The sequence below is a fragment of the Canis lupus genome, chromosome 24 (genome assembly GCF_011100685.1).
Source record: "Canis lupus familiaris isolate Mischka breed German Shepherd chromosome 24, alternate assembly UU_Cfam_GSD_1.0, whole genome shotgun sequence".
Taxonomy (NCBI): Eukaryota; Metazoa; Chordata; class Mammalia; order Carnivora; family Canidae; genus Canis; species Canis lupus.
In genome coordinates this window covers 43805682-43831292 of record NC_049245.1, presented here as the reverse complement: position 1 = coordinate 43831292, position 25611 = coordinate 43805682, and the positions used below count along the sequence as shown (strand labels likewise).

The 25611-nt window shown below is 42.1% G+C and overlaps 1 protein-coding gene across 8 annotated transcripts in view; it reads left to right on the top strand.

The window, feature by feature from the left end:
* The window catches only part of LOC477273 (serine/threonine-protein phosphatase 4 regulatory subunit 1-like), an 81632-nt gene that overhangs the window by 23975 nt on the left and 32046 nt on the right, over positions 1–25611 (top strand). For 6 of the 8 annotated variants that reach the window (XM_038572702.1, XM_038572704.1, XM_038572705.1 and 3 more), the window contains 4 exons: positions 3317–3449; positions 15232–15338; positions 16629–16771; positions 25237–25383. In XM_038572702.1, the coding sequence (XP_038428630.1) occupies positions 3317–3449; positions 15232–15338; positions 16629–16771; positions 25237–25383 (530 nt within the window). Of the gene's footprint in view, positions 1–3316; positions 3450–15231; positions 15339–16628; positions 16772–24019; positions 24203–25236; positions 25384–25611 lie in introns of those variants that run through there. The other 2 variants (XM_038572706.1, XM_038572708.1) reach the window with 2 other exon arrangements.

The window sequence follows — 25611 nt, the reverse complement described above, 5'->3', positions numbered from 1 at the left end:
GCATGGATCTGTACTCAGTGGATGCTTCCGGGGACCACTCTGCTGGCCTCTTCTGCTTCCTTCTTTGCAAATGCTGGCCGCTTTGGCTCCGCCTCATACTTCCTTCTCTGGACCTCTGGAAGTTCTCTGGGCAGTCAGAGGTGGCCATCCCAGGGCTCCTTGTTTGGGTCCTTTCTCTGAGGGCCCTTGTCCTGTGCTGCCTGCTGTCTAGTGCCTGAAAACTCTTGTTTTGTGGATGGTTTTCTAGTCTTCTAGATGTGTAAAGTGTGAGGGTCTTTTACCATATCAGCTGGAAATGGAAGTCTGTCACCTTCCTTCAGATGCCTCTGAGACCATAACCCTTCCCTTCGGCTTTGGTGGTCTTCGATTCCTTCAGCCTTCATCTCATGAGACCTTTCTGCACATCTCTTGAAAGAACACGAGACTGGAATGCAGAATATTCTTAGCAACCAAATGGGTGCTAAGAATCCTAGTTCTGCTGCTGGCTTTGGGGGTGCATCTCTGTAGCTGTCCACAAAATGAGGGGATTTATCAAGGCATATCCCAAGGTTCCATCTTCTTTATGGTTCTGTATCATAGCTATCATTCAAGTTTCTTTTGGTGGCATCATTCCTCGTTTCGCTACATTTTATTGAGCACCTACTACTTGTCAGGTACTATCCTGGGTGCTGGTGTTATGGTGCTCTTCATGGAGTTCACAGAGCCACTGGGAGACAAGCATGACATAGTCACCAAACCCAGTGCCATGGGGAGTGTTAGGACAGAAGAGCCAACAGTTCCGTAAGAGGCTGTTACCAGAGACTGGCCTTCTGGAGATCAGTGTAGGGGTCCCTAAGCTGGGGTGTGGGGTAGGGGGCGAAGATGTGGGAGTGTCCCAGGCAGTGGGAATAATGTGTAGAAAAATCACTGACATGGAGAATTTTGGTGCACGTGAAGAATTAAGGGAAGGTTACTGTGTCTGAAGCTCAGACAGGGTGGTAGGAAGGATTTCTTTGAAAATTAAAATGAAGGTTTCTTCTGGCAGTATGGTATAGTACAGTGTCTATAGAGTCCCAACTACTGGAGTTCAGATCCTGACCCACTCCTCTCTAGCTGTGTTTGGCACCTTTCTTGGCTTCTTTCAGCTTCAGCTTTTTTACCCAGAAACAGGGGGATAATGTGGTTGTTGTCAGGATTTAATGAACCACTGCTATACACAAAGCTTTTAGCACAGTTCCTGGAAGCAGCCAATGAATATTAGTTATTAGCCAGTATTGCGTGGTTTATGGCTTTTATTTCCATATATATGGTTAGTATAATGTTATATAATTAGTATAGTAGAATCATTAATATCTTCTAATAACAGTTATTCCTTTGTAGAACTAATTGCTAAGTTCTTTAGTTCTCTGATAGTTTTTTTGAAGAGTGCTTGCATATTTTTTGTTACTTTAAAATAGCAATTCTTAACCCACGAAGTACACAGGTGGACCTCAGAGGATCTTTTGAAACCCCTGATTCTTTTTTTTTAAGAGGGGTGGGAGGGGGAGAGGGTGAGCCTTAAGCCGACTCCACAGCCCAACACAGAGCCAGATGCGGGGCTTGATCTTACCGCTCTGAGATCATGACCTTAGCCAAAATTAAGAGTTGGGCACCTAACCAACTGAGCCACTTAGGTGCCCTGGGTGATTCTTTATGAAAAGTATTGCATATGGTTATGTGGCTATCAGCAGGTTCCAAAGCTACCTATGACTCCCAAAGTCTAGCAAATTCTGTTTTATTTTTTTTTTAAAAGATTTTATTTATTTATTTGACAGAGGAGAGGGAGAGAGAATGCATATGTAGGGGGGAGGGGCAGAGGGATGGGAGAGGGAGAAGCAGACTTCTTGCTGAGGGTGGAGCCTGATGCAGGGCTTGATCCCAGGACCTTGAAATCATGACCTGAGCAGATGCTTAACTGACTGAGCCACCCAGGCACCCCACAAATTCTGCTTTAAACTTAATATTTTAAAGTCACGGGAGGTTAGGTCCACACTGTTTCTTAAATATCTGTGGGATGAAGGTTGCGTGTTGCTCTTGGGCCCTGAAATTCGTTGAAAATAGCTCATATAAAATGACTGTGGTTGGTGGGGCTTGGCTGTGACTCAGTGGGGACCTATTCCTCCCTGGCAGGGATCCTGCAAGAAATGATGTATTTGATTGCATCACACATATATTTTCTACAAATGTATACTTCTTTATTAAAATTACTGGGTAACTGTTATATAGTATAAAATTTTAATAAGCTCTAATTACTAGCGTAAAAGAATTTGTGGAGGAAAAATGTGGTTAATGTTTCAGAGTAAACACCTAGGCACAAATGTGTCATTTCTTATTTTAAACTCTTATCAGTTACTACCTAAATTAACAAGTTTTCCACTCTGCCCAGTAGGAATCCTGTACTTTTTTGCATGAGTAGTGCTTCCTGCTCAGCTGTTTCAGTGCAAGGGATGCATTTATGCCCCTGAAGTGGGGGTGGGTAAAGGGTGGTGGCCACAGTCAAGGTTGGCCAGATTATGCGGGGCTAGATCCCACAAGACCTGGGTATGTAGACAGGTTACATCACTTACTGTGGTCGCACAGCTAGTAAGTTGTGTTGCGAGCTTCATCTTGTTCCAGGGATGTTTGGCTCCAGAGCCCATGAATGCGGCCATGCTGCTCCCCCACTTTGTGGGGTGGGTGTGCCTGCCCTCAGCTGGGGCTGCAGGGAAGAGTCAGCATGACAACAGGCTCAGTTTTGGCCAGAGTGAGGGATTGAAGGAACCTGTTAGACATCCATGTGGAGGGGTCTGGTGGGGTGTTGCCATGTGGTTTGATGGGAACCGATGTCATACGCATGAAGCTGTGTGACAAATATGTTTAGACAAGACCAAATAAGGAGTAGGCTTTCTACCATATTCTTGCTTATGAGGTGAAACACCTCTCTTTTTCTTTTGACTATTTCATATCTGTTTGCATAGCACTCCGTGGATGTTCCTCCCAGGAGTCAGCTAGCTGTTTTATTCACTTGCTTCTAACTTCCCCGGTAAAGGAGAGGTTCCCATCTTTGTTGGTTAGAGGTGACTCACGTCAGATTGATGACACTGAAAGAAGGACATTTAGCTTTCCTTTATGACTCTGGTCTTGTCACCCTTCTCTTGGATTATAAACCTACCCACTTCATTTTAGATGAGTTACCAAGTTTGCAAGACTCAGAGGTTCCCCCTGGAAAGGGCCAGGAGGGTAGAAAGTGTGCTGCAAAGGCCTGCCTTGGCTCAAGTATGACGCGATGAATGCAATTTTGTCCCCTCTTCCCCTTTAGATGGATTTGAAGACTATGGCCCAGATCGTGACAGCATGAGGGTAACGGCCTTTCTGGACATTCCAGGCCAGGATAGCCTGCCTCCACTCGTTCGCCTGGAAAAGTATGCTTTCAGCGAGAACATTTTCAACCGGTGAGCTCACCAGCCCTTCCCAAACGCACAGGCCTTCACTGGGTCGGTTTTTGCTGTGCTGACAGTGGTGGCTACCTCTCTGTGCCAGCTTTGAGGACTCCCGGGGATGTGGTGGCACGTGGGCTGTTTCCAGGTTCCTGGCATTCTGTCTGAATGGCACCCTTTGATTAGGTTTCTCCATTGCTCTTGTTAACTGTTTTACTGGTCACCTGGTAAGCCAAGAATAAAACGCCGATGAAATTTAATGGTGTTTAAATAATTAGGGTTGCTAACTGGGTTTCTTTCACACATGCCGTACTCAGAAAAGTAAAATGCATCGCATAATTGAAAGCATCAGTTGGAACATTGCTCGCTCCTTTTGGTTTTTGACTGCCCCATGTTTCAGGGACATTGGTGCTGCTTGTCCCGCCATGTTGTATTGTCACTCCTCATTGTGCTGGCAGGATTCTTCTCCAGACTCAGACCATTCCTCCAAGGCGTGACCTTGGCTCTTATTTCATGAAGAAAACAGAAACTAAGACATTTCTTTTAGCTGACAGTCCGCCCAAAGCTGAGTCTGCGGGCATTCTTCCCCGCTGTCGCAGACTAGGGCTATCTCTCTTCTTGTCTCCCCTCCTCCATCAGATACTGCTTCTGTCTTCTGCTTCTTCCTTCTTGCCTGTGACACACACCCTTTCCTTCCCCCTCACATGCCCTAGTGTGTTTCTCATTCTGAACAGTCCTCTGGACTTCTCCACCTGCAGCCTTCTCACACATCTTAAGTGCACTGTTCTGGGAAGACTGGATGATTCTCGCTGAGTCTCTATTACATATCTACTTAATATCTATATCTATTAAATTGCAGAAGGCTCGCAGCAATTGCTGCTGAGTGAGTCCAATTATTATCCCAATTTTACAGATAGGGAAATGATGGTACTCTGAATGATGTCTTTTGATGAGCAGTTCTTAATTTAAATGTAGTTCACGATTTCTCAACTTTTTCTTTGATACTTAGTGCTTTCTTTTCATGTATAAGGAACGTTCTCCTCCCTTAAGGCCATCAAGATATTTCGTTATAGGGGGTCTAGGGGTTCCAGTCGGTTAAGCATCCGACTCGTGATCTTGGCTCAGGTCTTGATCTCAGGGTCCTGAGTTCAAGCCCACCATTGGGCTCCATGCTGGGCTTGGATCCTACTTTATAAAAAGAAAAAGAAAAGAGATTTCCTTATATTCTTAAAGTTTTATTGTTTTACCTTTCATATTTGGATCTACAGTCTCCCTAGAATTGCTTTCTTTTTGTATTATGTGAAGTAGGAGTCAAGTTTCATTGCCTTCTATGTGGTATGCACTTGATCCAGTGCCATTTATTGAAAATACTACCTTTTATCTATGCCCTGCTTTACTACCTTTCTCTTAAATCGAGTGTCTATATCTGAACTTCCTAGTCTGCTTCCTTGGTCTGTTTGTCCTTCTGCTGGGACCACACTGTCTTTGTTACTGTAACTTTATCATCAAAATCTTGCTAGAGTAACTCCTCCCACTTTGTTCTTCTTCACGGTTGTCTTGGCTGTTCTTGACTCTGCATTTCCAAATGCATTTTAGCACCAGTTCATCAATTTCTAGGAGAAAAAACCTGCTGGGGTTTTCATTGGAACTGGATTGCATCTATAAATCAATCTGTGAAGAATTGACACCTTTACAATATTTAGTTTTCTAATCTTCCCATTTAAAAAAACTTCAATTTGTGTGTGTGTGTGTGTGTGTGTGTGTGTGTGTTTTCTCTTGTAGAGATCTTCTGTACCTTTTTCAGTTTAGTTCTAGGTATTTGGTCTCTATGTGAATGTAAATGGTATCATTTCTTAAAATTTAAATTCTAATTGCTGCTGATAATATGAAAATAGAATTGATTTTTATATTTTGATTTTGTTTCCATTGACTATGCTAAGTTCACTTATTAATTTTAATAACTTCCCTGGGGGTTCTTTGGGTTTTCTGCATACTGTACAATGTTGTGTGTGAAATATGATAGTTTGATTTCTCCCTTTTCTCTTTTGGTTTATATTTTTAATAGCTATATCTTGTCAGTTTAGGAAAATGTATATTTATAATTTGTTGAGATTATTTTTATACTTTTTGAAATTAATTTTTTTAAATTTAAAATTAAAAAGAAATTAAAATTATTTCATTTATTCATTTGAGAGAGAGAGCATGGATGAGGGAAGGGATAGGGATACAAGCAGCCTGATGCAGGGCTTGATCCCTGGACCTCAAAATCATGACCTGAGCTGAAGGTCCATGCTTAACCGACTGAGCTACCCAGGTGTCCTTAATTTAGAAAATTAAAAAAAAAAATTTTTTTTAAGTAATCTCTGTGCCTGTTGTGGGGCTCAAACTCACAACTCCAAGATCCAGAGTCTCATGCTCTACCAACTAAGCCAGTCAGTATAAAGAATAAAAGAGTTTGTTCTTAAACTTAAAAAAAATATATTTATTCATGAGAGACACAGAGAGAGAGGCAGAGAGATAGACAGAGGGAGAAGCAGGTTCCTTGCAGGGAGTCCAATATGGGACTCAATCCTTGGACCCCTGGATCACACCCAGATCTGAAGACAGATGGTCAACCGCTGAGCCAGCCAGGTATCCCTGTTTTTAAACTTTTAAAAATAACTTCACACTTAAAAGTTTCAGGAATAGTAGAAGGAATTCCTGTCTATTTTTTACTCAGATTCATCAGTTGTGAACATTTTACCATATTCGAGTTAACATTCACTCTCTTTATTTTCACATTGTTTTCTGAGCCATTGGAGGTTAATTGTAGCCATCGTGTTGCTCTCTCTGTGGTGACTGCTGTCGCATATTTCTAACAAGGACATTTGCCATTTACTTATAGAATCACATACAGTGATTGGAGTCAGGAAACTTAATTTTGATATAATACTGTTATCAAATATCTAGATTTTTGAAAAGATTTTATTTAGTTATTGCATTTGAGAGAGCAAGCACATAAGCAGGGGGAGGGACAGAGGGAGAGGAAGAGAATCCCAAACAGACCCTGCACTGAGCACAGAGCTCAACACAGGGCTTCATCCCAGGACCCTGAGATCATGACTGAGCTGAAACCCAAGAGTCAGATGCTTAACCGACTGAGCTGCCCAGGTGCCCCTCTAATATCTAGGTTTTTTGTTTTTTTTGTTTTTTTAAGGATTTTATTTATTCATGAGAGAGACACACAGAGAGAGAGGGAGAGAGGCAGAGACATAGGCAGAGGGAGAAGTAGGCTTCATTCAGGGAGCCTGACATGGGACTCGATCCTGGGTCTCCAGGATCACGTCCTAGGCTGAAGGTGGTGCTAAACCGCTGAGCTACCCAGGCTGCCCTAATATCTAGGTTTTAATCAAATTCTCCAGTGGCCCTAAGAGGATCCTTTAATTCAAGGCTTTTGTCTATTTGGTTTGTTTTTAGATCTAGAATCCAACCCAGCATCATGGACTACATTTGATCGTTGTCATGTTTCTGTAGGCTCCTTTAATGTCTGACAGTTTCTCAGCCTTTCTTTGCCTCTCATGATACTCTTGACAGTTTTTAAGAGTACAGCTGATTTATTGTATAGAATAAATTCACTCAGAGTTTTTAAAAATCCTCAGTGAGGTCTGAATTTTGTATAATGCTTCTTTTATATCTGCTGAGATTATAAATGCCTTTTTTCATTTACTCTCTTTTTTCAACTTTCTTTAAAACTTCTGTTATTATAAAACATACCCCATACAGATAATAGGATGTCAAGTGTAAGGAGTTTTTATGAAGCACATGTCCACATGGTCAGTACTGAGGTCTTCTGGACCTATGCCCTCCCCGCCTGACTGTCCACCACTGCCTCCCTGCCTCGTGGTGATCACCTTCGGATGTTTATGTTCATTACATCCTTAATTTTGTTTCTGGTCTTAGCACCTAAATATCTACTTCCAAATAGAATTAAGTTAATTTTGTTGTTGTTGAACTTGAAATATGTGAAATCCTATAGGACATACTTTGTGGCTTTGCATGTAGGTTTGAGTTTGTTCATTTTGTAGCAGTGTTCTGTTGTTTGAAGATACTGATGCTTTGTCTGTTGGAGTAGTTCAAGTTCTCTCACTCTTAAGAAAATTGTACTATGAACAATCTAGTATATGTATATGGGTGCATATCAGTACACATCTCTGCAGGGTTATAACCAGGCAAGAATTCTTGTGTGATAAGACATACTTGTCTTCTACTTTAGGCGGTAGTGCCAGTTTCCCAAGTGATTGCATCAGTTGCACTCCCACTTTTGCCCTACATTTTATCTGCTGATTGGTATCGTCAGATTGTAAGATATTAGCCAATCTGGTCATGTGCTAGCGTATAATATCATTTTGTGATTTTAATTTCCATTTTATTTATTTTTGAATTTGAACACCTTCTTATATGTTTGCTGGACATCTGTATTTCTTTTTTGTGAAGTGCCTGTTTAAAATCTTTCTTTGAAAAAAAAAACTTTCTTTGGTGGGTAAAGGGAAGATGGATTGTTTCTCTTTTTATTATTGACTTATAAGAACTCTTTGTATATTCTAGATTTCAAACCTTGGTCAGTTATGTATGGCAAACATCTTCCTTCATCCTGTGCTTGTTTCAGCTCTCTTTACAGTGTTCTTTTGGTGACCAGAAGCTGTTCATTTTGATGTAAATTTATCAACATTGACTTTTATCCTTAGTGCATTTTGAAGCTTCTTTAAAATGTCTTCCTCCACCAAAAGATCATAAACATACTGTTTTATATTGCTTTAAAAGCTCTTTTTTTTCCTTTCACATTTAGGTCTTCGATCCATCTGAAAGTAATTTTTGTTCATTGTATGAAGGAGGGATCCAGTTTCATTTTCTCTATTGTCACAGAACCACTTATCAAAAATACATTTTTTCCTCGTTGCTCTGGGGTACCACCTCTGTTCTAATCCAGTCTTTAATAGCCTTTGTCTGGACTGTCTCTTTCAGTAGTCTGTTTGTCTCCCCCTTGGCCAATACCATACTGTCTTGATGACTGTAGATTTTAGTGGGTCTTGATACTTGATTAAGCAAGACTTGCCACTTTGTTTTTCTTTGATATGATTTATTATTCTTGGTCCTTTGCATTTTCATATAAATTTCAACATCAGTTTATCAGATGCTAATAAAACACCTATTAGAATTTTGCTTAGGTTTGCACTGAATGAATAGGTCAGTTTGGAGAGTATTGCCCTCTTTACAATATTTAGACTTCCAATCCATAAACATGGTATATCTTTATATTTATGTAGGTTTTCTTTAATGTCTCAATAACATTTGGTCGTTTTCTCTGTAAAAGTTTTGTGCTTTTTTTGCTGGTGTGTTTTAAAGGAAATCCAAGGCATCATATCATTTATCCAGCTAGAGACTTTAATTCTAACTGTAGTATCATTATCACACTCAACCCAGTTGACAATAATGCCTTCCAGTTGACCAGTCTATGTTAAATTTTCCCTCAAAAATGCCTTTTTATGGTTGATTTGTTCGAATCATGATCCAAATAAGGTCCACACATTTCATTAGGTAGATAGGTCTCTTAAGTCTTTTTGTTTGTTTGTTTACAGTTTTTTTTCCTTTTGGTCTTAAATCTCTTTTAATCTCTAATTGATTCTCCCTCTCATCTTCTCTCTACATCATCTGTTTGTTGAAGGGGTCATTAGTCTTGTAGAATTTTCCACATTCTGGATTCGGTGGTCATTATTCTCATGGCATAATTTAACATAATCTTTTGTCCTTTGTATTTTCTATAAACCAAAAATTACATTTGGAGACTTGATTAGATTCTGCTTCAATTTTTTTTTTTTTTGCAACAATACTTCATGTGTTGTTTTGTATACTTCTCATTACAAAACATTGGGAAACAATGTCTGGGTGTCCCACTTTTGGAGATGTTCATATTGAGCAGTGGGCGCAGGTGTTAGATTCTTTCATTATAAAATTCCCCACCAGCCTTTCTTCTCATGACTTTAGTGGTCACAAATAATCATTGTTTAGATCTGTTATCTCATTATGTGTTGGGAAATAGCAATTTTCTTTTTATTGTCTGTGAAATCTGTAGTATGGCCCCATTTTCCATTCTGTTATTGGTAATTGGTGCCTTTTCTTTTGTTTTCCCCTGGATAATTCTTACCAGAGGACTATTAAGTATATTAGTTCTGTTGAAGAATCAAGTTTTGGCTATGATATTCTCTATTGTGTGTTTATTTTCTAGTTCAGTAATTTCTGCTCTAATTCGTATTATTTTCTTTTTTGGGGAGGTATTTAGTTGCTGTTCTTTTTCTTCTTGTAAGATATGTTTAACTATTTTTTTGGTCTTTTTAAAATAATATTTGCATTTTAAATTGTAAGATTGCTGTTAAGTGCTGTAAGTACTTCAGTGTTATATTAGGCGCATCCTCATGTTCTGGTATTCATATTTTTATTACCTTTCAGTGTAAAGTATTTTTAATGTCTATAGTGATTTCTCCTTTGACCAATGAGTTATTTAGAAGTACGTTGTTTAAATTCCAAATATTTGAGGCTTTTTCCAGGTATCTTTCTGTTATTTTATTCTGAGTTTAAGTCTTCTGTGGTCAGAGACATACTTTGTATTATTTCTCGTCTTTTAAATTTTTTGGAATTATTTTATGGTGGTGAAGATTCCGCGTACACTTGAAAGGAATGTACATCCCAGGGTTTTTGGATAGTGTGTCTTATAAATGTCAGGACAAATTGGCTGAGAACATTGTTCAGGTCTTCTGTTTTCTTATTTTCTATCTACTTGCTCTGTCTGTTACTGAGAGAAGAATCTTGGAATCTCACTTACAATTTTGGATTTTTCTATTGTTCAAATCTAACAGTTTGTATATTTTGAAGCTCTCTTCTTGGGTACATACACATTTAGTAGTGTTCTGTTTTCTCGAATAAATAAATAAATAAGTTGATCTGTCTGTGTTTGTGTAGTATCCTTTGTCCCTAGTATTATTCCTTTCTCTGAAGCTTACTGTCTGAATTTAATGTATATACTTAACTTTCTTTTGATTGCTATCTGTATGTTATATTTCTGTATACTTTTATTTTTAACCTATCCATGTCTGGTGTTTAAAGTGTGGTTATTATAGAAGACATATAGTTGGGTCTTGCTTTTTTACCCAGTGTAACAACCGCTTCTTTTAATTTCAACATTTAGATCATGTATATTGTGTATATATATATATATATTTAAATATGGTATTTATTCATGAGACACAAAGAGAGGCAGAGACATAGGAAGAGGGAGAAGCAGGCTTCCTGTGGGGAGCCTAATGCAGGATTTGTTCCCAGGACCCTGGGATCACAACCAGAGACAAAGGCAGATGCTCAGCCACTGAGCCACCTAGGTGCCCTTAGATCATGTACATTTGAAGTGATTATTGATATGGTTTGGTTTACATATGCCATCTTGCCATTTGTTTTCTATTGACTCAACTCTTCTTGCTATATTAATTTCATTATTATTCATATTATTCATTATTTCATTATTTGAAATAAGAGAATCAGTTTTTTTGTCCTATGGACTTTTTGTTTTTTGATTCCACTGTATCCTCGCTATGGCTTATTAGTTATGCCTCTTTTAAAAAATTGTTATTGGTTATTCTAGGGATTATAATATATTCCTCTAACTTATTACAATATATGTTGAAATAAAATGCTACCACTCTGCATACACTGCAAGGTACAATGTGAGAACGTGCCAGGAGTACAGAACACACTTCAGAGGGCTTCTGTGGCCGCCTCCCCATCTTTTGTGCTGTTGTTTTTCTGCATTTTGCTTCCACACGTGTTATACATCCCACGATACCTTGTTACTTTATTTCCTGAAGATTTGCAACTATCTTTTAAAGTGATTAAAATGACAAAAAATATATATATATTTTTAAAAGATATTTATTTATTTATTTATTCATTCATTCATTCATTCATTCATGATAGACATAGAATGAGAGAGAGAAAGAGGCAGAGACACAGGAGGAGGGAGAAGCAGGCTCCATGCTGGGAGCCCGACGCGGGACTCAATCCCGGGACTCCAGTATCGCGCCCTGGGCCAAAGGCAGGCGCCAAACCGCTGAGCCACCCAGGGATCCCCAACAAAAATATTTTTTATATTTACCATCATTTATACCTTTTTTGTGCTTTTTATTTCTTTTTGCAAAATGCCCATTTTCACCCAGCATCCTTTTGCTTTGAGGACTTCCTTTAACAATTCTTGATAGCACAAGACTACTATCAGTGAATTCTCACCACTTTTGTCTGAAACAGTCTTTATTTCACTTTCATTTTTTAAATTTAATTAATAAACTTTAATTTTGAGAGCGATTTTGGATTTCAAGAAAAATTGAGCAGAAAGTACAGAGCGTTCCTATATTCCTTAGCATGCCCAACTCCTCCAAAAGACCTTCAGCATATTAATCACACTTATTTTAAAGCCCTTGTCTGAATGTTCCCGCATCTGGGTCTGATATCCTTCTGCCTGCTTCTTGCTCGTCATCACACTCAGCTCCTCTACGTTCTTCTCTTTCTTAAGGTTCTTGTCACTGTCCATCATCTTCAGTTTTCTTGCCTGCATCTGGGTCTAAACTGTGCCCTTCAGGGTAGGCTCTGGAACTGGCTCATCTTTTGGGCCAAATTCATGATAGTGACTGCATGAGATGGGTGAGGGAAGGAAGGGACAAAGACATAAGGGGTCATTTCCATGGTAAGATTTCCAGGAAACATTGCCGTGTAAAATTGAACCATCCTCCTCATACTTTAAAAAATTCACAAAAATGACACGTACTTGAAACATTTAGTAATTACAGAAGTTAAAATAATGAGAGTTTCCCTTCTTCCCCTACTACAGTCTAGGGTAGTATATGCTTTCAGACTTTTCCCTAAATGAGTGTATGTATATATGAGTATATGTATTGCACATATGTACATAAATTCAATTCATATTAAGAAATAGGCTCACACTGCATATAAAATGCTTCACCTCGTTTTCTCATTTACGTGAATTTTCATGGGCATCTTTCTAAGTGAGTGCATATCTATAGGTACCTTTACAAGTGCTTCCATATAGAACGCTGTTATATAGGTATAACATCATTTATTTAAACCTCCCTCTTCAGTAGACATTTAATTGCAGTTCTTTGCTTATATTGTAGTACTGATGGCTGTCATGCTATGGGGCTTACCATGGGCCAAGGACTAGGCTGTGAGCTTCCTGTGCATGAGCTCGTTTAACCTTTCTAACACTTTTTTCAGTCATGCACAGCAGTTCTCTCTTCTTCTCATTAGCATAGTTGACACGGAGAAGTATTGAGGCTGATGCTTCTGGACTCTGCTTCTCCCTATGACCTCTTCAGGTCATTCCATAAAGCAGCCAGGTTTTCCAGAGTGTTGGTGCCAAAGCATAGATTTGTTTGAGTCTTTAGCTCTCTCCCATTCTGTATTCACTGTGGTGGATTCGTCCCTCCCTGCTTCAGGGGCCCTCTCTTACCCCTCTCCTCACTTTCCTTAAGAGGGCAGGTCCCTTGTGACCACTTGGGGCTGGATGCAGATCTGTCTATCCATTCTATGGCCCTAGAAGCAGATTGGGGATCTTAGTTGCTTGATTTCCCAGAGGAGGCCAACCTGAATGTGGTCCAGTGAAATGTAATCAGGGACTTTATAGTGTCTGTTTTCGACTTTCCCAAACGTCCTAGCTGCCAGATCTTGACCTTTCATCCCAGGGGTGGTATAAGTCTCTCCGTGGACAGGCTTGAGTTGATGGATTTCTTCCTGTAGTGTGCTGGGCCAAAAGACTACCTCTTTGAATTCACATTTCTAGTCTTTTCCAGCAAGTCAAGGTGGGTTTTTGACTTCAGCTAATCCTGATGCGTGTTGTCCTTGGGTTGTCAGGGGCTCAGAGGAACAGGCAGAGGCAGGCAGGCTTCCATTTGTTCCAAGAAGCCTTTCAGGAGTGCCTGTCCCTCTTCTGTGCCCCGAGGCCTCCAGGCCACAAGTAAGCTACTGCTGATCGCACTGATTTTTCTCCTTGTTAATGTCTTTGTTTAAAACAGCTTTACTGAGGCATATTTTTCACGTGGTAAAATACACCCATCTAAAGCATCCAGTGAGCTGAGTTTGGATAAATGTACATAGTCATGCAAACCTCGGCCTAGTCAACATTTTAACATTTCTGTCATTCCCTTGTTACCTTGCTCATCCCTTTGCATCAGTCTCTTGCTCCCTCCTCGCTGTGGATGGAACAACCATCAATTTGTTTCTGAAGGCTAAAGTTTTCCTTTTTCTAGAATTTCATGTAAATGGAATCATATGGTATGTTGTGCTTTCTCTCTGGCTTCTTTTTTCTTAGTAAAATACATTTGAAATTCAGCCTGTTGTTACCTCTGGGGTTCCTTTTGAGTGCCAAGTTGTACTCCATTGTGTGGATAGTTGGTGTCTTGTGTATATGTTCCCCAGTTGAAGAATCCAGAGATGTTTTTTCTACATTTTGTGGCTATTGTGAATCATGCTAATATGAACATTTGTGTACAAGTCTGTGTGTGAACATAAGTTTTCATTTCATTTAGGTAAATACCTAAGAGGGAATTGCTGGGTTGAATGTATATTTAGCTTTCTGAGAAACTGCCAGTTGTTTTCTAAATTACGGTGCTATTTTGCATTCCAACCAATAATGTCTGTGGGTTCCTGTTGTCCCATATCTTTGCCAGCATAGGTATTATTATTATCATTTTAGTTATTTTTTTCTTTTTCTCAGTTTTATTTTAATGAGGCTCCATGCCCAACGTGGGGCTCAAACTCATGACCCTGAGATCAAGAGTCGCATGCTCCACCTACTGAGTCACCCAGACACCCCATAACTTTAGTTCTTCTAGTGGATGTAGTAGTACCTCTTCGTGACTTTGTATGTATGTATGTATTTATTTAGTCTTTGTGTTTTGTTTTGTCTTTAAACTTCATTGGAAGCAGTTTTAGATTTTTTTTTAAGGATTTTATTTATTTATTTGAGAGAGACAGAGCGAGAGAGAGAGAGTACAAGTGGGGGGAGGTCCAGAGGCAGAAGCAATGCAGAACTCCATCCCTGAGATCATGACCAGAGCTGAAGGCAGACGCCTAAGCAACTGTGTCATCCAGGTGCCTGAAGCAGTTTTAGATTTATGGAAGAATTCCAAAGCTAGTAGAGAGGGTTCCTTTATACCTTTAATCTTCTAATGAGATGGTTCTCAGTCAGGGCTGATTTTGTCCCTGGTAGACCTGTGGCAATGTCTAGAGACATTTTTAGTTGTCCCATCACGGGATAGAGGAGAGCCAGGGGGGATTCTGCTGACACCTGGTAGGTAGAGGCCACTCGAGATTGAGGCCACTCTTTGGATCTTTTCCTTCTGCATTTATTGGTCACTTAATTCCCACCCACTGCCATGGGGCCTCTCTTCTAAGTCTATCTATGCCTGAAGAATCAATCAGAAAAGGACAAAAAGGTTTTTGTCGAGTGCCAAGTGAACAGTGTCAACCTCCAGTGACCACCAGACTGGAGGGTATGGTTCTGGTTCCTAAAGGATGGTGACCCACATTGTACGGACCATCTTTGGATGTTCCTTGATGGTCTGTCCTCCCTCTGGATAGAGGTCATGGGCTTTCCTTTATTCCTTGGTTTATTACCTGCTCTTAACACAACACCTATAATTAGCACACCGGCAGTCAGAGTTGCCCATGTAACCGTATGGATCATTTCTCGTCCCTACAGTCAGATTATTGCCAGAGGGCTGCTCGATATCTTCCGGGACTTCAGTAACAATGAGGAGGACCTCTTAACGGTAATGGAGATCGTGGTCAGGTTGTCAGAAGACGCAGGTTTGTACAAGGATTGTATACTTTTATTTTTTGTGTATTTCCAAGAAATTGTGTATAACCAATGATAGTGCATTAAAAAGAAAAACTGTGTATTAATCAATACATTTTTAAGCAATGTCTAAGCATGAATGGGTTTTGTCGTGAAGAATGGGTGTCTTATTTGGCATCAAATTATCCTTATTTTTAGAAAATTAGAATGACTAATGGCCATGAATGCTAGCTGCCCCGGCAGTTAAGGCCTTTGTAGTTCATGAGTTTTGCCAGACTGTTGGTTGCTAAGAAATATCAAATCAAAAGAAGTCTTTTGGATTAGAACAAGCCCAGTCATTAGTTTGCCTCACCTGTGATCTTTGTAGGCTAATCTTGATTTTCCTTTCTCTTTCTACCTCTCCATGATTGCTGTCCTGGGAGGAAGCATACCACAGTGCAGGAGACATGGTGTCCCTCCTGTGCTCCCCCGCACCCCACACCCCCAGGAAAGAGGAGTGAGACGAGCAGGTGTTGGGGCTACCAGTACTGACAGCTGCCTGGCACCCCCCGCCCCCACCCACCCCCCATTTGTAATGATTGGTGAACAGCTTCAGAAAGTTTCAGGAGTCTTATGCTTGCTTTAGATTTTGATCATTTTAACCGAAAATAGAAAAATAAGCCTTCCACATAGCTCCTGTATTCATTTAAAATATTCATCTGAATATGACACAATGCTTTTAAAAAGGCCCAAGTGAATGTTTTGAGTCCTTAAATGGATTCTCTTTGTAAATGAGTCACCATTTACAGTGCTGAAGCAATTATATATTTGTGTTAAATTTAATGTGGTATATTGGAGCTAGAGCCGCTCTTTTGTTTAATGCTTTGCCTTAGAAATAATTGGGATGCGTGGATTGTGGGGGAGTGCATTTATGAAAGAATTATTTATAATGTATACATTCTGGCTGGAATTTAAATAAGCACAACCCATAGGTCTGGCATATATGCCATTAGTTGTAATGGCTTTTGGACGCTGGCCCAGCATGCAGACTTCTTGCTCCCTCCTCGATTTATATATGGCTTGTTATAATAGAGTTGTCATTCTCTCTTCCTTTTATGTTTTTATATTGCCGGATAGCTTATTAGCTTTTTAAGCCTGTCTGTAGCATAAATACTCTAAATGGGAAATGATTTTTAAACTGCATTTGTCTAATTTTCTTGATGAAGTATTTTAGTAAGAAAAGCTAGAAACTCTCACTATACACTCTATAAGATGCTTGGCTTATTCTTATATAATTCTTTTCTGATTTTTTATTGCTGCAGAGCCCACAGTGCGGAATGAACTGATGGAACAGATTCCTCCTATTGCTGTTTTTTTACAAGAAAACAGATCAAATTTTCCAGTGGTGCTTTCTGAATATCTCACACCGATTGTGGTGAGGTACCTTACGGATCCAAACAACCAGGTGTGAAAAACTGTGACCTTAAGATCTGTGCAGCAAATTCTCCTTAGTCTTATTTTAGCTGATATTCATAATTCTGAGAACAGCTTCTCAGAGTTAAGCGAGTCAAGAACAAAAGATCTGTTTGTGCGCAGTTCCTCCAATCACGAAGGCAGATAGACAGCACTCATTCTTATTATCATGAGATATTTCTTTTTTTAAACTTTTTATTATGGAAATTTTCAAACACACAGCAGTAGAGAGAATATTAAAATGAATGTCCATGTACTCTTCAGCCAGCTTCGACCATCATTAACATTTGACCAGTCTGTTTTCATTTATCTTGAGATAATCCAACCCAGATAAAAGCATTTCCCAGATACCATATCATTTTAACCGTAAATGCCTTAGTATTATTATTATTATTATTACCCTCTGAGAGATACAGACACTTTAAAAAAGAAACATAATAGCAATCCCATTGTATAAAAATTATCAATAAATTCTTAATATCATTTTAATCTTTAGTCATCGTTCAAATTTCTCCAGTTTTCTCAGAAATGTTTTTTTTTTTTTTTTTTGTGGGTGGTCTCTTTAAATCAGAATTCACATAAGGTCCACACAGTGCATTTGGTTGATGTGCCTTTTAAATCTCTTTTAATTTATAATTGTTCATCCTCCCCTTTACTCCACTGGTCTAGGAAACTAGGTCAGTAGCCTGTAGGACTCCCCACCTTTGGGATCTAGCTGATCACATCCCCATAGTGTGGTTTAAAATGTTCCTCTATTCCCAGTACTTCCTCTAAGCGGCAGGTTAAGTCTAGAGGCTTGGTCAGATTCAGAGTTTTGTGCAGTGTAACGGGAATCCTTTTTAGGTGCTGCTGTGTTTTCCTGCTGCATCAGATCGGGAAGCAGAAAAGCAGTGTAACCACTGGATTTGGGTTTTGTCAGTCTTATCTGTTCTTTACAAAATTCTTAGCCATAAGTTTGTATTGATATTTCCAAAATTGAACTTAGGATTATAGGGCTTTTACTTACTTGATTTTATATTCATAACTTTTTTTTTAAAGATTTTATTTATTCATGAGAGACACACACAGAGAGAGACAGAGAAACAGGCAGAGAGAGAAGCAGGCTCCATGCAGGGAGCCCAATGTGGACTCGATCCTGGGACTCCACGATCAGGCCCTGGGCTAAAGGTGGCGCTAAACTGCTGAGCCACCGGGCTGCCTATTCATAACTTTTTTTCTACACAGTATATAAATCTTTCTTCTTCGTGGCATTAATGTGTTTGTGTGTCCAAAATAAAAATACTAGTATGATTGCTAACAGTATGATTACTAACAGTGTGGTAAGATAACTGAATATAGTTTGAGATTTCTTTGCTGTTCTTTTTGTTTTGGGGCTGTCTCCTACTGGAGATGCACAGTCATATTAACGTTAATATTAGTGAGACTGTGTTTCAAAGTCATTTGTATTAATCTTTCTCTTTGTGCCTAAACTCCCAACTTAATCCACAGTTAGGCTCATTTATTTATTTTTTTTTAGGAATTGCCTTAGCTTTTACATTTGATTTAATTTAGACTTCTGATTATTTAAAATGTTTTTACATAATTCAAGTCAAAACTGTAAGACAAAATACATTCAGAAAAATCTGACTTCTGGGATGCCCAGATGGCTCAGTCGGTTTAAGTGTCCAACTCTTGGTTTCAGCTCAGGTCATGAGCTCAAGGTCATGAGATCAAGCCTCCATGTTGGGCTCCACCCTCAGTGCAGAGTCTGCTTGAGGTTCTTTCTCTCTCCCTCTCTCTCCCCCCTGCCCCTCCTCCCTCTCTAAAATAAATAAATACAATCTTAAAAAAAAAAAAAAGAAAAGAAAAATCTGACTTCCATCCCTACCTCCCCCATCTGTTCCCTCCCTCCCCTGTACATAGCCATTTTTTCTAGGTTTTCATTTATTCTTAGCTTTAAAAAATACTATTAACTTTAAGCACTTATGCACATGTCCTTGTGTTCTGTACCTCATTATTTTCTCAGATATAAAGTGGCATACTGTTTATGATGCTCTGTCCCTTGCTTTTTTTCCCCACTGTCCAGCATATTCTGCAGATCAATCCATAGCAGTCTAGGCCAAGCTTCCTCATCCCTTTTTCCAGCAGCATCATACTCCACTGGGCATAGCTTATTGATAGACATTTGGGTTATTTTGTCACTTTAAAATTATTGCAGCAAGGGATGTGTGAGTGGCTTAGTGGTTAAATGTCTGCCTTTGGCTCAGGTCGCGATCCTGGGTCTTGGGATTGAGTCCTGCATCAGGCTCCCCACAGGGAGCCTGCTTCTCCCTCTGCCTATGTCTCTGCCTCTCTCTCTGTGTGTCTCATGAATAAATAAATAAAATCTTAAAAAAAAATAGTAAGTAGCTTTGTAGCCTTTCTATTTCTGTGAGTTATTGTGGGAGTGGATTTGCACAAAGGCAAAATGTATTTATAATTTTGGGGGGTCACAAAGCAGGGAGAGGGAGAGAGAGAAAATCTCAAGCAGGGCTCCACGCCCAGCACAAAGCTGGACATGGGGCTTGATCTCATGACTCTGAGATCATTACCTCAGCCAAAATTGAGTTGGACGCTTAACTGAGCCCCCCAGGCTCCCTTGTATTTATAATTTTTAATGATATGCCACGTTTTCATTTTTGTTATTTTCAAGAAGTTCTAGTTTCAGCTTGTATTTTTCCCTTAATCTAAGCATTTTTAAAGAGCAAATACTCTGTTATACTGTGACACGATTAAATGTGGTGTTTAAATAAGGAAGAAAGTCCTCCTATTTCCACTCTCCTGATGTCAGTATTGTGATTATCTTTGCATTTTCTTCTTCAGGTGCTTCCATTTTTTCCCACATGTGTCTAATCATAATGTGATGCGGTCTCTCCCATTCATTCATTTATTCCGACAGCTTCTGAGTGCCTGTTATGAGCCAAGCGTGGTGCTTTGTGCTGGGGATAAAGACATGAGTAGGACAGATTTCCTGCCCCAGAAAGCTCACCAGTGTGTAGTAGACATTATACATCTTCATAATCTTCGTATTTTTACTTTTGTTGAATGCTTAGCTTTCTTTCAGTCTTTTGGTGCAGTGGATGCAGTGAGCATTATAAAGGATGCAGTTTTATTCTTCCATTCACTGTTCTTTTCTTTTGGATATATTCTTGAAGATGAGATTGTACTGGGCCAAAGAACTTGACATTTCTTTGACCTTTGTCATATATCATTGCCATCTCTTTGGTTCCAGAAGGGGAGAGGCTGGAACTGTGATTGGACCCCAGCTCCTTGCCTGTCCCTCCCTGCTCTGCCGCCACCCTGAGCCTTCTGGTCCTGGAGGCCTATGGCTCCCATCTCCCTCCCCCATCCTCCTCTTTCTGGCCTCCCCAAACACACCCCCCATTTTTGTCTTTTTGACAGTGCCTCCACCTCTCTGGCTCTGCCTGCCCACCCATCCGCAACCCACAGACTCCCACGTCTTGATTAGTGCCATCGTAGATTTCTAGATTCTTATCACAGCCAGTCTCACAGTGCTGCCTGCTGACCCTTCCACTCGTCCCTCCTCAGCTGGCCTGACATTATCCAAGGCAGCTCTTTCAGACCTTTGCCACTGTCATCAAGCCTCTCCACCTTGCCATGCTGTACACCAGATGAGTGACCTTGCCTTTTACTTCACCCAGAAAATAGAGGCCTTTGGTCTTTATCTGCTCTCTCAACGGGTGGACCCACCACATACTTCCTTCAGTTTCCTGGAGCCACAGCCTGGGGCCATCCAGATCCTCCCTCCTCCCCCTCATGCCCAGCTAGACCTTACCATGCCTCCTTCATTTCCATAATAAACATATAACTCTTGGGTACACCCCCTCTTCTCCGTTCCTGTCACCTTTAAACACAGAAATGTGGCAGCGTCAGATCTCCCTGAAAGTTTTTCCTTCAGACTCTAATGCCTTCAGGCACAGCCAACTCCTTCGTGGGCCACCCGTCTCTGTCCTGCCATGATGCCACTGCACCTGTGCCTCTCTTCTGCTTTACCCATGCTGGCAGCCTTGCTCCTTCCAGATGTCCCTCCTCTCCATCTCTGCCTCACTTTAACTGAGGCCAGCCCTTGCAGACATCCCCCCTATGGGGGGACCACAGGGTCCCCAAGGAGGTAGGATTCTGAATTCCACCAAGAATCAGATTCTTTTGCCTGTGGGAGTGGGTCTGTGAGGTCCTGCTGAGCATCTGCAGCTCAGGCCTCCCTCTGCTCACCAGGCACTCTTCAGGGCCATTGCACTTTGCAGTGACTCATGGGAGGTATGAAATCACAAAATCGGGCATGATAGCAGTATCATTACTATGGTTGCCGGTACTGCTAACAGCTTGAGCTCTCTGTGTGACGTACCATGCTCCAGGATTAGCAAGGATTATCTTGTTTCCTCTTCCTAACCACCCTGTGACGTATGGGCATGCTCATTACTTCCTCTGTTTTAGAGGTGTGGGAGCTGGGGTGCAGAGAAATGTGATTGTGTGTGTGCAGGATGCGGCTGAGCTGGAGAGGGAGCCCAGGATGCCAGGCCTGGTTTCCTGAGGTGCACATGGTGTTATGTGTTGGGATTGCCCGGGCTCTTCTGGATGTTGTGATAAGTATTTTCTCTCCCACTTTAGACTCTGAGCACTGGCTGTAGGAACTGTGTCTGACTTGATTCATCCCTGGGGCCTAGCACAGGGCCTGGTACCTGGTAGAGTTGTAGTAGAACTGTGGCACTGAATCAGCTGTCAACTCTCCTCTTGTGGTATGGCCATATTTCTTCAGCTGTCCTGAGCTACTTGCCTTCTGTCACAGGGGGAAGGGGGTTATCTCTCTGTTCCCATCTTCTTGTCTCATAGCTGGCTTATTTTTCCAGTTTCTCTCATTGGCTGTTCTCTTTGGATTTTCATATGCCTACATCTCCTCAACCCTCTGTGCTCTGGCCGTTACCCTGAGTGTACCACCACTCCCTTCCCCACTGCCAAGCTTCTTGAAAGGAGTCTGTATAGCCTCTACCCTGCATGGGCTCCCAGCCAGGCAGGGTCACTGCCCTGCAGCCAATGGCCCAAGAGCCAGCTGAGAGGTGTCTTGCCACGGACTTAACTCATCTCACTATGAAATCTGGTGTCTTTCTGTCTTCAAAAATTTGTTTTTTAAAAAAAAACCACGAAATATTTTAATCACACGAGAGGACTGTGTAATAAATACCATATACCTACTATACTCACTCAGCAAATGTTTAACTTTTGTAATTTTGCTTTAGACCTGTTTTATTTTTTTAATATACAGGTTATAGATATGGTTAAGGCTCTGCTGTGCCCTCCCCTTGCCATCTCTTCCCTCCCTCCCCTTTTGTAGGAAACCACTACCCTCAGCCCAGGGTCTCCTTCCCATCCAGAGTTTTATGGTCCTACCACTTGTGTAAGTGGCCATGAATAAGAGAGCATCCTGTTTTAGGTGCTTTAAAACCTTATATAAATGGCATCAGATTGTGCTTTCCATTCTGCCACTTGCTTTTATCCCTCTGTTTTTAAGATCTATCCATATTGATCCTAAGAGCTCGTGGTCATTCATTTTAACCGTGTGATGGCATTGCATTTATATTCTTGCCACAATTTATTTATCTATCCAGTGACTTCTTTTTTGGCCTTTACTTGATTTTTTTGCACCATTTGTCACCATTAACGACTTTTGGGTTTTTGAAGAAACGTTTTTCGGCTGCCTCTTAGATATTTAATGTTGCTCTCCCCAATGACAGGATGCAAAAGCGACCAGGACGTGTTCTCTGTTCCTCCTGGAGCTCATCGGTAGATTGATGTGCACTGAGATCGTCTTACCACTTACATCCCTCTCTTGGCGACTAGTTACAGGAGTTCAGTAACAGGAAAGTGGTATTCGTTTTGGGGAGACCGGGCCCCACACACTGTTCTGAGCCTTCATGTGTGTAGGTCGTGTCACCCCACAGCTGCCCTGAGAGGCAGGTACTGTCCTTGTGCACTTCTATAGACAAGAAGCCACGGCTCAGAGAGCACTCAGCCCCTGGCCCCAGAAGGCCCAGTTAGTGACTACAGGATGCAGATGGGGCACTGCCTGGAGACCACTGCAGGGTTTCCTGTGGGTGACCCAAGTGCCCTGCCACTTCCCTTCCCCAGGCTCCAGCACTGGCCCGGGCTCTGGCCTGCCCTCTAGACTGTTGTCAGGTCTTTCTCTTATAGTGCCAGGATTCCCCTGGTGGTCTTGTCTGCTTCCAGGAGCCTGGCCAGAGCCGCATGCACGTGGCTGTCTCTCCCCCAGGCCTCTGGAGTTCAAGAGTCTGCACTGACCACTGGTGGTTCTCCTGAGGCCTCCGTTGCTCACATCGGGCCCCCAAGCTCAGATACCCACCCTAGTTCTTTTTACCTTCAGTCTTGCTTCTCTTCATTTTTTCTTTTTGGTGATTTGGTGGCCTGAGCCAAAGACCCCAGGGTTATGTTTGGTTTTCCAGGATCATCTTTAGTGACAAGCTGAGCTCTCTTTGGCAGCGTCTCTCCTACCTCCCCTCTCATTTCTGGGTCCCACTCCCCGAATCCTTGCCTGGACCAGAGCGTCCCTTCCCGGGAGCCCCTGCCTGCTCTTGCAGCTTTCAGAGCTGCTTGAGGCTTCCACGTTGTCCCCCTCATTGAAGCCGTGTGTGCTCTTGTCACTCTGCCCTCCAACCCTTGGGGCTCCCTGGGGCCCTGGCATAATGTCCAGAGGCCCTGGCCCTGCCTCCCCCAGGTTGCCTGAGGCGCTGTCACCTGACTTGCCCCACGTCCCCAGGGTTCATCTCTTATCTTTGAGCCCACTGTCCTCTCCATGTTCCTTGCTCGCTCTAACAGTCTGCAGGGGCAGCTGGAACAAAGCACCACAAGTGGGGTGCTTAACATAGCAGACATTTATTCTCTTAGATATGGAGGTTGCAAGTCCAAGCTCGGGGCAATGTCTGGGTCATGCTCACTCTAGAGGCTCCAGGGGAGAATCTGTTCTTTGCCTCTCCCAGCTTCTGGAGGTGCCGACTTCCTTGGCCTCCAGCTGCATCGCCCCAGCCTCTGCTCCTGTTTTCCTTTGGCCTTCTCCTGTCTGCTCTCTCCCCTTGCCTTTCTTTTATAAGGACACTTGTGATTGCCCGGGTTGGGTCACTGAGTAATCCTGGATGACCTCCAGGTCTTTCACGTGACCCCCAATCACATTGCAGACACTCTTTTTCCACAGAAGGTCCTATTCAGAGATTCCAGAGATTGGATGAACACATAATGTTTGGGGTCCACCCCTTACCCTGCTGCCCTCAGCAGGCTTCTGACTGCCTTTGCCATTTGCTCCATGTCCACTGAGCGCCTGCTGCCCCTGCCTGCAGCATCCTTCCAGCCCTGCTGCCACCTGGAACTGGGTCTTGTGGTGAGTGGCCAATGGGTTTGGCCCTCCTGGGCTGTGTTCCTCTCATGTTCTCTGCTCCTGGCATGTGCCAGAAGTTCAATAAGCATCTGACACCTGAATTATTGGGGACGTTTTCTGCCTCTGGTTGGACACTGTGCATCCTGTCACCCAGGCCTGGTAATATTGCTGGAGCATCACCTTTCCTCTGCCCGCCCCTCCTGCCAGGGCTGTTGCAGTGGCTACCTGGCTGACCTCTCTACCCTCAGCCTTTCATCGCCACCAGTTGACTTGGAACACCGCTACCGGAATGATCTTTCTAAAATACCGTTTTCATCTTGTCACTTGTTTGGAAGCTTCCACATCGGAGCGCCTCTGTGGGTTCTTTTGTAACTGCTGTCTGCTAACCTGCCATTCTGTCTACATGCTCTGGGTCATGCAAGAGCATGCAAGAACATTGCTCTTTCCTGCTTCACCATCACTGCAAGGTGCTACATCTTCCATTCCTTGCTCTGTAAATTGGAGTTTCCTCTGCTTTCATATCCTCAGATATATCCTCTGTCCAGCTTCTTGGGGTCCCTCTGTGTTCTAGTGCTAGCTTGCCCCACACAGACTGTGAAGAGCTTACAGCTCGTCAGCCTTCCTTTTCTCTGGACTGAGGAGGTTTCCGAGTCCCACCTTGTCAGGGCACATCTCTGGGCCCCTGCCCTATGGCCTTCTGTGTACTTGTGGGCATGTGTCTGTGCAGATATCTGGGGTACGAGCCGTGAGGAAAAAGTGAGGGGTGCTGTTGGAGGGCAGACGGGAGTAGGGGGTTCCAAGGAAGGAGATGTTTGGCCCGAAAAGAGAGGAATGGTAGGAACCAGCCTAGCAGAGGGAGCAGTATATTCTGAGACCTCAGGGAGGATGTACAGGTGGAGGGCCAGACGCCCTGTGTGGCTCACATGTGTCACAGGAGTCAGGGCCAGCTTGGTGCTCTGGTTAGGGAGTTTGGTCTGCACCCCAAGAGCACTTTAGCACATTTGGTGTTTCACCTTTTGCCTTTTTTCCTCTTCTAGGTTAGAAAATCGAGTCAGGAAGTGCTCTTGATTCTTCTGGAACAAGATCTGATTTCCCAGCACGATATTGAAAACAAAGTGTGTCCAATCCTGCTGGCGCTCTCTGCCCCGGACAGTGATGATGAATATAAAGCAGAAGCTGTGAACGTGAGTCTGTCTAGGAAACAACAGCCCCACATCTTGATGGATTGTCCCATAACTTGAGGTGTGCATGACTTGAAGGATCACGTGTGTTCAGGGTTGGCCAGCACTTTTCCCTTAAACAGGGCAGCTGGTGATACGGCCTTGGTCAGAGGAAATTCACAGCTCAGATCTGAGCTTGTTTGGGAAGTGATTATCTTTAGATCACCAGTTATTTTAAGATGGCAATGCTGT